Source organism: Convolutriloba macropyga, chromosome 2 (assembly GCF_964194025.1).
Source record: "Convolutriloba macropyga chromosome 2, txConMacr16.3, whole genome shotgun sequence".
NCBI classification, from domain to species: Eukaryota; Metazoa; Xenacoelomorpha; order Acoela; family Convolutidae; genus Convolutriloba; species Convolutriloba macropyga.
Window position 1 is genome coordinate 13,847,470 of NC_134469.1, and position 15,557 is coordinate 13,863,026.

General features: G+C 34.3%; 1 protein-coding gene across 1 annotated transcript in view; it reads left to right on the top strand.

Annotated features, from left to right (window-relative positions):
* Positions 1 to 15,557, top strand: part of LOC142334825 (uncharacterized) — a 69,922-nt gene that overhangs the window by 19,644 nt on the left and 34,721 nt on the right. Inside the window, exon 3 of the mRNA XM_075383150.1 lies at positions 10,390 to 10,553. Within this exon, the coding sequence (XP_075239265.1) occupies positions 10,390 to 10,553 (164 nt within the window). The remainder of the gene's footprint in view (positions 1 to 10,389; positions 10,554 to 15,557) is intronic.

Sequence of the window (15,557 nt, forward strand, 5' to 3'; positions counted from 1 at the left end):
ATTTTTCCACCCTTCATATCAAAAAACTCTGTGAACGAGAAATAGATTTTTGAACCCCCTCCAATGTTCAATAAGACTTTTAAATTTTAAAATTAAAAAAATCCTATTTTCTCGCCGTTTAATTAAGGAGCTTATGAAGAAATTCAATCAGATTGAACATGTTTTCAAAGACAAAGAGGTATGTCTGAGACTCAATTAGAGCACTGCAATAACCTTTGACTATATTATAAAGAAATTAACTCAGTTTTTATCTTTCAAACCTAACCTACTTTGAATTTAGTAACACATATTGTGGATTTTATAATCGTTGATCTTGGTTTCCAAATTATGGAATACAGTTACCGCAAATGGTCACCGTATTCCAGATTTGAAAGTCTTGGTATAAAATTTTATTGAACAAAACAGATATGTTACAGAGCGGTAGCCAAACAAGAAGTTGAAAAAAGAATTGAATTGCTTTTTCAGCCTCATTGAAACGCATTCGGAATATTTTCTAAAAGTTGGTGACATACTCACCTCACTTAAATACCATATCGGTATTTGCTACCAGCGTTACCATGAATGTTTGTTATCACCTCAGAGAATTGGGTAACCTAATTCATTTCCTTTACTTGCACATAGAGTATTTGACCTTGCTATAAAATAATCTATGTCGTTAGCAATGTCGTTGTTGTTATTTTGTCTGCCTGTGGACAAAGGTGTTAAGTTTATTTCATTCAGTCATTCTTTCAGAAATTGCAAGTTAACAACAGTTACATTCCAGGATTTTAATTCTACTATTTTATTCTTAGTAGATTACTAAGAAGAACCAGACCATCGCGTTACCTGCCCGGGTCGAGGTGTCACCGCTAAAAATCGCTAAAAGATGTAAGATTTGCGGTGAATTAGAGTAAAAGTGTAAGATTTGCGTTCAATGCGATGAATGCGTGGAAAAAAAATTTTGAAGCGGTGAAAAATTTTGTTTCAGCGCTTAAGCGGTGAAAGAAAATTTTTCACCGCTACAAGCAGGATGCGGTGAAAAAAAAAAATTTCACCGCTACTAGCAGAATGTGGTGAAAAAAAAAATTTTCACCGCTACCAGCAGAATGCGGTGAAAAAAATTTTTCACCGCTAAAATCGCAAATCTTAAACATTCACCGCGCTAATTTCATCGCTTATCTTATATTCACAGGAAATATCATTGATGTACGTGACAGATGGCGCAGTGGATTACGAAGTTGGTGACACGCATGAGGTAGAGGTTCAAACCCTTGTACGGCAGTTTATTTTTTGTAAGAATTCCCGTGAATGCGGTGAAAAAAAAATTTTTCACCGCAAAATTCAACGCAATTCTTACAAAAATTCACCGCTTTCAGCGCATTCAACGCTAACAGATGCGGGCGCTTTGCGGTGAAAAAAGTTTTTTTTCACCGCTATTCACCGCTAATCTTACATTATTTTTTGACCAAACTTCCACCCGGGTGAGTTTAGAATAATTCATGTAACTGCGCAGCCAAACAAAAATGCCAAAAGCAAATAGACCAATTTCGGGAAAACCAAACAACGGAGCCTCAAACATCCTGAGAAAATTGAAAGTATTTTTCGCGAAGCTCTCGGTACTCGCAAAAAAAGATATTTTGAATTAGCAACCCTCCTTGGTCATACTTCAACAGAAGTAATCGGAACAGTTGAACCAAACTTGGAGGAATCTATTGATGATTCAACTCCGAGTTTTGAACATAAAAGTTGAACTCGGAGAAAGCATTAATGAGCAAACTGGGAAAAAAAGATGTCGTAGAAATAGAAAGTTAGGAAATATATGCGGACACAAGGAGCAGAAAACAAGTTCACTTATTAGCAAATGAAGGAGGGTCGCAAACAGTTAAACAGAAGGAACTCCAGCGCAAATATTGAAACCATAGAAGTCAAAAAGTTGTGGGGGTACTGCTAGAAAGATCAATTATCATACCGAGAAACAAGACAGTTGACAGATTCGAAAGGACGAGCAGTAAACTTGGAAAAAGGATCAAAACTACGTTGCTATACCTGAAATTGCTGCAAATTGTAAACGAGATCATTTAAAAACAAGCTTATCAGGGACAAAATCTTTTAAATATGAGGAATAGGGATATTCAGCGTGAACTAGCCTTAGAAATTGCAAATAATGTCGAACTAGGCATTCGAAAACAATTCAAAAACTGCCTGGAAAAACTTAACCCAACAAATTATCGAAATTCTGAGTCAGCTCTGCACTAAACACAAACTTTGGATCAAGTAAAAAGTCGAATCACATTTTCAGAGAACAATTTTATAGTGACCGATCTAATTGAATCAAACATCGACAATGCAGCACTTAATTCGCTCAGCAAATCACATTTTGATGAGCAATCGATATCAGACGAATCAGCGTTCAATGATTGCTACATATAAAAGTCGAGCATTCAATTGAGCCGAGAAAATTGAAATTTCTTTTTGATAAACAAAAATTGAGATACTCGCTGATTCAGGAGTCCCTCGACTATCATAAACAAAAACTGGCTAAAAAAGTTTTTGACACGCACTGCAGAACGTTGAAACATTTGGAACTATGATTCAGCGTTCCACTATGGAACTATGAAATATTTTCCAGCTGAACCATGAACAGAGCTGGATCATTGACCTGTCCAATTCAATCAAATGGATAGAGTATCAACATTTGGAAAGTTTTGGTGGTACTTAATGGTCAGAAACGACCAATCGGATGTTGTTCCCGGGGATTTTATTCTTGAGGATTGGCCTTGGGCACAGAAACAAAGCGATAATAATTCAACCTCCGCCATCTCTCACATTTGCCATAAAGTTGTAGAGATCGGCAAAAAGTTTTGGTTTCTCATAACTTAGGATTCAAGAAGAAACTCAGGATCACTCATCAACAATGCAGAAGCGTTCCAATTTTTTTTAGAAGATCGGGCAAAAACGGATTAACCAATTTTTCCAAAAATCATATTCAAAAATTGCTTAATAATTGTTCAGATAAATATTTTATTTCACCAATAGTGAAAAGAGACAATTTTTTTTAGTTTAGCACTAGTTTAAAAAAAAACCGAACAATTTAATCCAAAAGAACAAATGAAAACAAATGACAAAATTGATGTATTAGGGACAACAATTGAAATGTGATCAACAAATCGAAGAGGGGCGATGTTTTGTTCGGTACCCCTGATGTGAGACCCAGAAACCTCAAAAACTTTTAACTGTAACAATGTTGAGATAATTTTTACTCGCACTTAAATCAGATTTTAACGGACTCACAGATTTATCAGCTGAGTCTCGAAAAGCAAAGAGTTGTACTCTACCATCACTTAAAGACACGTACCGTTTAACAGACGACTTTTTAATAGTTATTCGAGGGTCAAAGTTGGACCTTTCAAAGGAAGTCTGCTCGGAGCTCAATTTAACTATTAAAAACTGAGAATAAATCTAATCAAATGTCAATTTGGACAACAATCAAATCTTTGGTCGGTATAGCAGTTTCTAACTCTGGTATAAATTAGTTAGAAAGATTAGAAAAGGTAGAGATTAAAGTTATTTTTGAATTGAAGCCTCCAAAAATTCCAATCAATAAGAGTCTTTAAAGAAATCTGTAAATCGCAAAAGAAATTTATCCCATGTCTTGCAAACTTATGTTAACCATTTGATATTTTTCTTCGAAAAAATTCAAACTGACTCCGATTGATTAAAAACATTTTGACAAACTTGAACGGTAGATAGTGATCCAAAATTGAACGCTAGGATCAGAATCTACGCAGTGAGGAATGAATTGGGTTGTGCTCTACAGCAGCAACATACGTTGGCAGCAGAACCATAGCAAATGAAATGCGCTTTCCGATTTCACGTGAGCAGACTTTAAACACTATCCTTACGGGAAAAATTATTTTATAGATCAGGATCCTTGTGCACTTATCATAGTGCTAAAACCAATTGGAGCAAACAGAAATGTCAAATTTGAAATTGGATTGACCGATTCATTGCAACTGATTTCATTATTAACAATATACCAAGATCAGATATGGTTTCATTAGATTTTGTTTTACAAAATCCAACAAGAAAAGCAAATATCAAATTTTTGTGTAGCTGTTGTGGTAGCAAAAGTCAAAATGATTGAAAAATCGGCTATGAACAACATTCAGCATAATTCACGTCTCGTAAAGCGATTGAACAACTCAACAAGTGTAAAAAGAAACCGGCAATGTTGATCATATTATGGCCATTCTTTATAAAGAAGTAATTGATTAAAATTAATTCGGTGGATAAGACAATACTGATTTATTTTTTTTGAAACATGTAAATTACTCAGACTATAACCCTAAGGTTAGATATCTACATGCTCTAAAATGTTAAATAAATTAATCAGCATTGTTATTAATATATTAATCTTCAAATTGTGGCTGTTCGTTTTTATAGGTAAAAATAGGATTTGAAGGCTCCTATTTGCCTATTAACGGATACTTTTTTGTGCTGATTGATCAAAAACTCGGTTAAAACATTTTTAAAGCAAGTTTTACTGTTAAAAGTTCTTATTGAAGAGGGCAATTTGTTCCATTTTTGAACGCTTTTCAAGATTAAAGATTTGTTACTCCACTTCGTTTTCGTTTTCTTTTTTATAATAATTTGATTTGTTCTGTTGTTCTGTCTGGCGTTATGGCGACTAGTAAACATTTTAAAATTTTCGGATGTTTCCTATTGTTTTATATCTGTTTGTAGCTTCATTAGGCTAACTTTTGAGATAAACAATTCGGCTGGTAGGATACGATCCTTAATGAGAAGATCAATGGAGTGGTCAAATTTTTGACGAAAATAACAAACTTTTATTCCCCAGTTAATTTGCCTGTTTATCCGGTTTATGTTTTTCACTGTAAGAGTTTGGAGGAATACTCCACTGAAAGAAAGATGAGAGAGTACAACTGACTTGAAAACATCAATTCTTACTTTCAAAGGTATTTGATTTCTTACAAGATACAAAGAACGAATTGCATTAGCCATTTTGCTTAAAACTGAATTCAGGTGATTTTCAAAGGTTAAGTTTGAATCAATTTGTACTCCCAGATAACGACATGCATGAGCTGGTTTGATAACTTCGCCTTTAAAAGAAATTTCTGGATCCGAATTAGTATGATCTGTAAAGAATAACATCTCTGTTTTATCGGCATTTAATGTGAGTTGATTCTCTGTCAGGTATTTGTCTGTTTTTTCTAATATTTTTCTCAATTTTTTGGGGAATATTTTCATTACGTTCGAATTTGCATATAATACTAGTGTCATCCGCAAATTGAACAACATCATTTTCACCTTCCAGCTTTTCAGATAAATCGTTGACATATAACAGAAAAATAAGAGGACCTAACACAGTTCCTTGTGGAACACCATGATTAATAGTTAATTTATCTGATAAGTCAATACCCAGTTTTACGCATTGTGTTCGATTTTCGAGAAAAGATTTGAGAAGTAAAATTGTTGATTGAGAGAGGTTGAAATTTTCAGCTTTCTTGAGAAAGATTTCATTTGAAATTGAATTGAAAGCTTTTGCAAGATCTAAGAACACAGCACCTGTGTCGTTATCTTGCATATTTCCTATTATTTTTTCAATAAAGTTTATTTTTTCAATAAATTTACTAGGCAACGCAAATTCTTTTTTTGCCATTGGTCACGCTAATCAATTTGCCCACTGGAACTTGACAAAGACATGACGCCATTCTTAAATTCATTTGCTCATCAATAAAACTTCTTTCGTAGCCAATCTATCCGAATTTCATCACTGTTAATGCCAATTCTAATTACTCCATTAATCGTACTGTTGTTTCTGTCATTAACTACATTGATAACTGAACTAGTCACAAATGAATTACTCGACAATCGTATAACTGCCAAATTAAAATTTACACAAAGGAACAGTCGCGTTTTCCCCTTTTAAAAATCCACCTTAAATGCGGTCACTACGGTACACACTTGTTGGAGCAAGGGATCCAAACTCAATTCATCTGAAGGTCCAGACACCTTAATATCCACTGTTTGACTCAGTCCTAATAAAACGACTGGCAGTATGCGACCTTCACCATCATGTGATTTCGTTAAGTCGACAAGGAACACATCCACTGAAAAGAGTTCTTGGAACACTTGGACAAAGTCGTTAACAAAGTTTTTATCGGTGCCATAACCTCTAAGGATGCAATTCTGAAAGAGACAGGGGATTGTGTAAGGGCGAAGGACAAAGAACGATGCAAAGAGCTCTCAAACGGGAAGGACCACACTTTCTACTTGGTTGTTTGTGTATAGAAGATCTAGTTGTCATTCCCCACACAATGAGAGACCCGATAATCGATTCACTACATATGCCACTTCCAGTTAGTTGTGAAATGACGGGTCTCTCTGCTAGTGCATAATGGCCTTCTAAAACAAGGATTTACCAGCATGAGCTTCCGAATGTACTCCTTGTGTAACTATAGGTAAGAAAGTAAAATAAATAGTTCCTAAATAAAATTCTGGTCCATACTAAAGTTAGCCAACTTCTAACATATGATCACTGGAACAACATAGACTGCAGGAGCAATGAGAAAGAAGTGACTGACTCTTTCTCGGGTCCTGCTCGACAACAGGCCTTTACTCAGTTTATCAGGAATCGTCCGTACAACAAGCAACAAACAATGCATGAAGTCAAAAGGTAAGCAACCAGGTAACTGTAACAAATTCTCAACACCAATTTTTTCCTGCAACAAAATACTGATCTTTAGGAAGCAAAAAAATGTTTCAGTTTCAAGCAAAAATTAAAAGATCATATTTTGCATAAAGAGCAATAACAATAGCAAAAAAACAAGAAAACTAATTGCAGAAAACTAAAATTAATGAAAAAATTTAAATGTAAGAAAAATCGACAAAAATATTTGACAACATTTATAACTACCCTAGTCGAACTTACACGCATATCTTGTAAGATCTTGTAAGAATCTTGCAAGAGTCTTGTACCAAATTGTATAATCTTACAAGAGTCTTGCAAGATTCTTACAAGATCTTACAAGATAGGCGTTAAATGCAAGACTCTTACAAGATAGGCACGTAATCTTGTAAGAGTCTTACAAGATAGGCGATTTCTCTTGCAAGAATCTTACAAGGTAGGCGTTTTCCCTTGTAAGATTCTTGCAAGATAGGTGTTTTCTCTTGCAAGAGTCTTACAAGATAGGCGTTTTTCCTACAAGAATCTTACAAGATAGGCGTTTTCTCTTGTAAGATTCTTGCAAGATAGTCGTTTTTAATCGCCGGGGACCTAAAAAACATGGTTTTAAATAAAATATCAAACTTCTGTCGGAAAATTATCTCAAGTCTGTCACATAGCTTAAAGAAGAAAATCAAGGCCTTAATTTTCTCGCCGGAAATTAATTTTGCTCTCGGGCCTGAACAAGAAGTTTCATATCAACTTCACTGTAAATAAGGTATTTGAATTACTCTACTCGAGAAATATTTTCAAATAATTGTTTCAGTGGTCTTCTCAAATATTAATAGCAACCATATTTGTTCACAGTTCTTAACACTCGGGTGCAGAACTAAAAAAATTCCATTGGAACCATAATTTTAACATAATTTTGCCTTTTAATTCACAGCTTTTAGTTAAACAATCAAAACAAAGTTTTTAAGTACGTTTTTATTCCGTTTCTCTTAGTTGCTTAATTTTTTCGATGTGTTCAGAAAACGCCTATCTTGTAAGATCTTGCAAGACATCTTGCAAGATAGCCAAGTTTCACAAGAAGGCTTACACACGCTTATCTTGTAAGATCTTACAAGATGTCTTACAAGATAAGCGTGCAGATGCAAGATCTTACAAGATAAGCGTGTGGTTGCAAGATCTTACAAGATAAGCGCTTTTTGCAAGATTCTTACAGGATCTTACAAGATAGGCGTGTAAGCTCGACTAGGGTATTAATGTTATGGCAAGATTTGAACTTCTAACTTTGGGCAAACAGATTCCTAAACGAACTTTGCAAATGAGCTCTGAAACAAAAATAAAAAGCAGACGTTTCACGCCAAAAACTGGACAGCCTGTGAGCAATGCTACCTTAAAACTTCTTTATCCTCCTCCGAACTCCTCATCTCTGAATCCGCAACTGAATCCCACTTTTATAACAAAAATTTTTCTAGACTGAGCAGATTTTTCATAATAACAAAAAACGAGGACAAAAATACTTTCCGATTTATTCCTAGGAAATTGGAAATCAAAACGAATGCGAACATCGCATACAATAAGAATTCTGAGTAATGTAATCGATTCATATACCTCGAGGAGAAAAATCAACCAGTACCAAGGACGGAGCAAGCTGCCAGGATAGCAGTTGAACGCAAAACAGACCCCTAGAAGAAATTGTAGAAGCATCTCGACGGCCAGTTTGAGGTGTTAGCCCAGGACTAGAGTCAACCTCCACTATGTCAAAAATGCGGTGGGCGTGAACAATTCAGATTTAGCAAAGTTTGGCACGAAGGATGACTGGACATATGATTAGCAATGTAAATGGAAAGAAGACCCGACAGTCAGCTGAAAAATGTCGGCTCAATAAAGACTTCTCACAAGCAACAAATTTGAAAACAAAATTATGATAAAAATTTGCTCAAACAGAGTTAAAATCCGACCAGTACAAGTAGACCACCAAAAGCTAAGACAAAAGTAATCCAATGTGCAACGAGCACGTCAGAAGAGAGTTCCAAAGGCAAAAAGATGAAACGTTTTTCAGTGGACAGTCCAATCATTATTCAGGAAGTGCAGTCAGATCAAGGCACTTCAAGTAGTTCAGCACAGTGTACAGAAAATTTCTCCCAAGTCAGACCGGAACATCGGGCAATGAAAATTCATGAAACAATTTCGGTTAGGAGCACAATGAGAAAGGATTAACGATCCCGCAAGATTAGTCGAACATTCTTCTTCTTCTTGTAGGGCATTGCGAGCATTACTGCCCATTGCCCGCCATATGAACGTCTCTCACGATGGCTCTCCACTGACGCCGATTCTGTGCAGTCTCCTTGGCGATATCTAGCCAGCAAGACTCCCATTTATGAGGGGGCAAGAGTCATTTTGAGGGGTTTCAGGAAGGGTTGGAGCTCTTTCTTCACTAAGCGCCTCCATGTATCCTTCGTTCCTCCGGGGGGTCGCGTCCAATTGTCAGCTTTCTCAAATTCGAGGCTAGCGTTCGGTATCATGTCTGGATCCATGCGTAAAGTGTGTTCCAACCATGTCAGCCTTCGCTTTTGTATGATGGTACTGATGTCTTCCGCTGCTACACCGAGTTTGGTGAGGCTTCTTCCGTTGAAGGAATCAAGGCGGTGAGTGTCAGAGATCTCTACGGGCCAGGATTCACATCCGTACAGCAGTACGCTTTGGACACATGCTTTGTAGACTTTAGCTTTGATTCTCGGTGGAATTGATCGTTGTTTCCAAAGCTTGTCGAGCTGTTTAAGGCGGCCAGTCGCCTTGCCAAGACGGGTTCGGACTTCGTGGGATACATCACCATCAAGTTGGAGGATGCTGCCCAGGTAAGTGAAGGAATCGACTTTTTCAATCGGATTTCCCTTACAGATCATTTGGTCCTCGGGGCAAGCTGAGCAGAACTTGGTCTTGGAGATGCTTATTTCAAGCCCACCTTTGGCAGCAGCCTTTGTAACTAGATCGAGAAGCGTCTGCTGTGTATAATCTTTCGCTCGAGTTTTGTAATCTGTCGTATAATCTGTCGTATAATCTGTCGTATAATCTGTCGCACATTGCTTATCACTATTTTTTATTTACCTGGCTACATAAACTAGTAAATTTTTGTAATGTTTTCAGATTTCGATTTCATTTAATTTTCAATTTGAAACTTTCTCTTCGTTACCAAAACACAATGTTCAAGGAAATAAGCTCCACATCAGATTTCGAGGCATATTTTCCCGGAATTTCAATGCTCTCATTTAATAATAATTTTAAAATGGTTTCCTGATTAGTAATAAAAATGATAGATACATGAGAAAAAATAAATCATTACTTTTATGAAACAACTTTAGATTCTATAATCAGATCATAATGATCTACATTCCAACATTCCAAACAAAAGAATTCTAAGGATTGGTGACCATCTGCGTTGAACAGTTAGAGGCTCTGCGCACAGATATGCCACGCATAAATTGAGCGCAACACGCTTTTATTTTTTAATAGGTCATTCAAAGTTTTATCAACTATTGCTCGAAATAAAAAGACTCCCCCACCCCACCCCCCCCCCCCCATTGTTACATATCTAATAATGACATAATGACACATTAATGGCAAATGGAGGGGCATAATGAACAATGGCGAGATGCAACAAAATAGGGTTCACAGGAACTAGAAATTCGGTTTTGTTTGAGTATAATTATAATTTTTAGCATGTACTACTGTCTGGAAGGGTACAGTACTTTCCCATCTCCGTCACCTGCTCTGAGGAGCACCCGAATGAACGACTTTATGTTGAGAAGAAACAAAGCCCTCTTCAGTTACTTGATTCGAAGAATATGGAGAGACATCAACATGATCAGCTTACTCGACCCCAGTAAGTGCCGTAATTTATTTAAGAAATTATTGTGGAAATAAATGTCGTGAAAACTGTAAACCTGCAAAATAATTTTTTTTAAAAAATTGATCTGAAATAGTGTGGGAAAGAAAAATAGAGATGCAAGTTACGTAATTAGCGTGATGACTTTTTTTATAAGTAATGGGGCGGCTGCAAAAGAGGGACCGAAATTCGACAATAATTCTTGTTTATAGCTTGAAAAAATCTGACAAATGAATTCTCGCCATTCAGAGATATTCAGGCGGAGTTTCTCAGAATGGGAACTAAGATCAACAAAATAATTAGATTGGCAAAAAGGGCCTAAAATTATTAGCACGTTGACTCATAAAAATGCTAGTAACCCGTTTTTACTCTATATTCACGACTGTAATTTCTGAACAAAAATCAAGCTTAAAGTCACTCAATCTTCCCGAAAGCAGTGATTGCTTTTCAAAATATTTTTTTAAGTTTTAAAAAACTATATAAGCGACCAAATATGCTACTAAGTTGAAGCTACGTGGAATTCAAATTTTCATAGCCATACTGCTGCTCTTTTACAATAAGTTTTGACAAACTTTTTGTTTCAAAAGATGCACGTGCAGTTTTCGGTCACCAAAAAGATGTGAGAGCCTGTGCATTAATTCGTAAAAGTATTCCCAATTCACATTTCTTTGCACTCTCATTCCTATATTTCGTGGTGGAAAACTTATCAGAAAAATTTTCGAGAATTGTAAGATTTAGCGTGTAGGATAATTTGGAAATGTATTTTTCTCAGTAGCATAGTTCAAGAAATGACAAAATACCTATATGATTATCAATTTTATAAAAATTTTTGATTTTTTTAAATTGTTTTTGTAGGATCAAGCCAGAGTCCCTGTGGAATTTGGCAAAATTTAGCAATATTCAAAAAAAATCGTTTATGAGATTGAGCACAATTCTTATTGCAATTTGGCTAGATTTAGCGTAATTTTCCTTGATTTTTATGGAAATAAACAAGAATAATGGTGAGCGTTGGCAATACAAAGCAAAATTTCAGTGTTTTCGATTATTATCCAGGTGTTATTGATATTTCTCAAATAAAATTTGCGAACAAATAATTAAAAATTGACACCTATCCTTCAAAATTTTGCGAAACTGTCACTAAAACAGTTCTAAAAACTGTACGTTTATGCATCAACTGAATTCATTTGCCACGCATCTAAAACGAACGCTAAAATATAAATAAGCTCAACAAGTTAATTTCACTTCACTTGAAAAGTGTGAATCAGGTTGGTATTTCTTTTTTTAAAAAATTCAGTTTTATTTTCACACAACCCGTTACATGAAATGCAGCCATTGCTTAAAGATTAAGTTTTCAGTATGAAATTAATGAAAAATTTATGAGTTGTTTACCTTATTGAATTACGAACCATTCAAAATCTTATATAGCCTTTTCAATCTATCTTATACAATTAACAAGGCGGCTCGTTAATGTGCGTTCGCACATGATGTTCCGACCCGAGCTCATCCACATTTTTGACTTAATTCTCAACCAAATGAAGAGATAACGAAAATAGATGTTTGACTTTAAAAAACACGTTACAAAACGTAAATACTAATTGAATTACATAATGCCATTTCTCATTACAGCGCTCACGAGATCTACCAAAAAAAAGACTTCGAGAAAAAACGGCAAACAACAAAATATGCAAAAACAAAATTTTCACGGCAGAAACCCAATATATAATTTTAAAAGCACCTAGTAACAACGTCAAAATGCAGTCAGATAAAACCTTAACTCCACAACTTTAGTTTTTGCTAACTATACAGCAGATGTATGTTTTTCATAATGAGATTAGGTAAAAAGTTGACATAGAGAAAAAAATGAGGTTAAAGTCAAAGATCAATCAACATTTCTCAAACCAAATAATTTCAGAAGTCTAAAAAAATCTTCAGCTTTTTAACAAAATAGTTCTTGATAAATTTATTAAAAAGTCAATATGAAACAAATGGGACCTGTCTTTGCTGAGACTAAACCATAGGAATAAACTAAATACGCAGAACATCTCAAAAAATTAAGAACAATAACATAAATGATTGAAGCCATTAAAATCATCAGCTATTATCTGAATTTTATTTATTTTTATTTCAGTTTAAATTTATACTCATTCAGCTAAAATTATACTAAAAGAGAAACGAAATTCGTTTATTTGGGCCACATTTGAAAATCATTGGGATCTGTTATTACCTGACTAAGCTAAAAGAAGAGAAAAAAGAAACACAAATACACCACTCACAATATTTTTTACGAAAACGCATAATGTCCACCAAACAAAACATCAGTTACGACATAATATTAGTAGAAAAGTGTTGTTTTTTGAAATTCAAGGAATTGGAGTGGACTTCTCAATGACGAGAATAAGTTGACGAAAAGAATAAAAAAAAACTGAAAATTTTGAAAAATATTTGAAGATGTATAATAACATAATTTTTAAGACTATTGGCTTTAAACTGACTGCTTCGGGTAACATCACTTATTACAGGTTTATGGGCAACATGACAGGCAACATTAAAGGTTTATGAGACCGATCAGAATTTTACGGCTACCTAAAAATAGAAAAAAGCAAAAACAGCAAACTCACAAAAATTAAGCGAGAAAAGTTTCAAAGCCATTGGAGAATGAACTTTTCAGTATACACTCTTCTATTTTCAATTAATTTTGTAACAGCAAGGTGATTGTTTCTATTGTTACAAAATAACTTGAAAAACAACAAATATAAACAAAGATATGAAAACCACGAAGTTTTTGAGAAAAGCCCTAGTATCAAAGACATTAAATTCAATTATTTTCAACGCAGTTAATTAAACACACTAAGTTCTGCCTCGACGAAATAGCAATCATAGGTTTCATTCATGTGACTTCAATAACTCATCACAATAAGTCATATGGCAAAGAAAAATACTTCAAAACCACGAAATTTTTGAGAAAACCCATAGTATCAAAGTAATAAAAATCTACAGCTTTCAACGGATGGCATTTAATACGCTAAATTATGCCTAGATGATGTGACGAAAAGGATGTTTGTCATTCAAAGTGTATCAATAAGACATTACAACAAGTCATTGACTATGAAAACAATAACAAAAACAGGCAAAATCCAAAAGTTCGGTAGAAAGTTGAGAGAAGAAAGTGTCGAAGCTATTTAAACCATAAGCTTTTTTCTCTGAAAAAATTTTCAACGATCCATTGAACGTCTTCACTAAGCCAATGGGAGCTATCAATATTAGGATAATGTAATACGATTTCAAAAGGAACCAAAATTATTTAAAGAAAAATGCAAAAATTATAAAAATTATGAAAACTCGTGCACCGAAGTCAAAAAAGCCAATAGTTAGAAGAGAAAGCCGCTAACTAGATAAATTGTTGTTGATGCAGAAAAAAAGCACTTCTGTCACTACCGAGACTGACCTACAATCCACGAAAATAAGCTTAAGATTGATTTATGTTCGAAAAAAATTCAAAAAAAATGTTTTTAAAGTCTTAACAGCCATTAATCTCAAAAGCTTTCATAGGAATTCAATGAATACGATCAACTATGCCAAGATTTGAATACAAAGGTGTTTATCATGCCTAGGTTATCAATAAGACATCAAAATATGTCTTATGACTATGAAAAAAGAACAAATACAGGCAAAAACCAAAATTTCTTTAGAAAAATGGGAGAAGAAAGTGTTGAAGCCATTTAAACCATATTTTTTTCTCAGAATGTTTTATCTATGATCCTTTGGACGTCTTCACTAAAGGAAGATGTAGCCATCAATGTTAGGATGACGTGATAAGATTTCAAAATGAACCAATAAAACGAAATGTCCAAAAAATTTTTTTTAAAAATTGAAATCTTGTGGCATTGAAGACGTATAACCAATAGTTATTTGATAAAGCCGCCAATGAGATTAACGTATGTTGCACTGGTATGAAGGAGTTCAATCCTGTTTTACTCAGATGAACTTACAGTTCACAAAAATAAGTTTATGATTTAATAATTTTAAAAAGAATTTCGAAAATTTATTTTCAAAGTATTAACAGCCATTAGCTGTCCACTCACAGCACTAGATAGGTTCACTTATTGCTCATTAGCAAATCTATTACACTTTTTAGTCAAAAAATTTATGCCATAGGATTATAAAACTTTAGTAAAACCTCAAAAAATAAATCAAAATTTCATTTGAAATTACGAAATTTGAGATACGAATCCAAAAAAAAAACATGAGCGATCCCTTCGAAACATTTTTTTTGTTCATTGGGCTTCATTTGATCGTAAAAGAGGTTTGTCATTAACGGAACTTTGATATTAAAAGTGTCTAGTAGTCTCTAGGTGACTTGAAAAAAACAAAAAATAGCAAAATTTTCTAAAAAAAAAGAGCTCCCAAACCTAATTCGAATTTTTTTTATATATATTAAACTTCTCTCTAAGACTAGAACTAGTCTTTATTATCTCCTTTCGTCTATTAAAAACCTAAAATTGATTTGCTTTTTGGCGTGAAATCTAGTTTTGAATTAAATTTGTCGTAGAAAGACGCTAATTCGAACGAAAATTACGGTAAAAGTTAACAAAAGTGAACCAAATATCCAGTGTTCACATGAAACTTTAAACCTCGATAACTCCTCGAAAAAAACGAAATTCAAGAAAATCTTTTTAGTTTCGAATTCTACGCTGGACAGGCTTTTTAATGATACCACGCACATTTCTCTACGATGAATATATCGGTCGGCCAAAATTCACGGAACAAAAAAAAACCCATTTGAGTATATAGTTCCTCCCCCCCCACAAGTGGGGTCGGAACAATAATTGTGGAGACATGATCTCAACTTTTCGAGTAATTCAAGTTTTTCATCATTGATAAATTAACAGATTTTAATTTAAAAGTTTACGATATCAGATTTTACACAGTAAAATTTAGTTTTTGCAAAAAAAGTAAAGTTTTGTAAGATCCACAATGCAAATTTTTAATCACGTAAGCTCT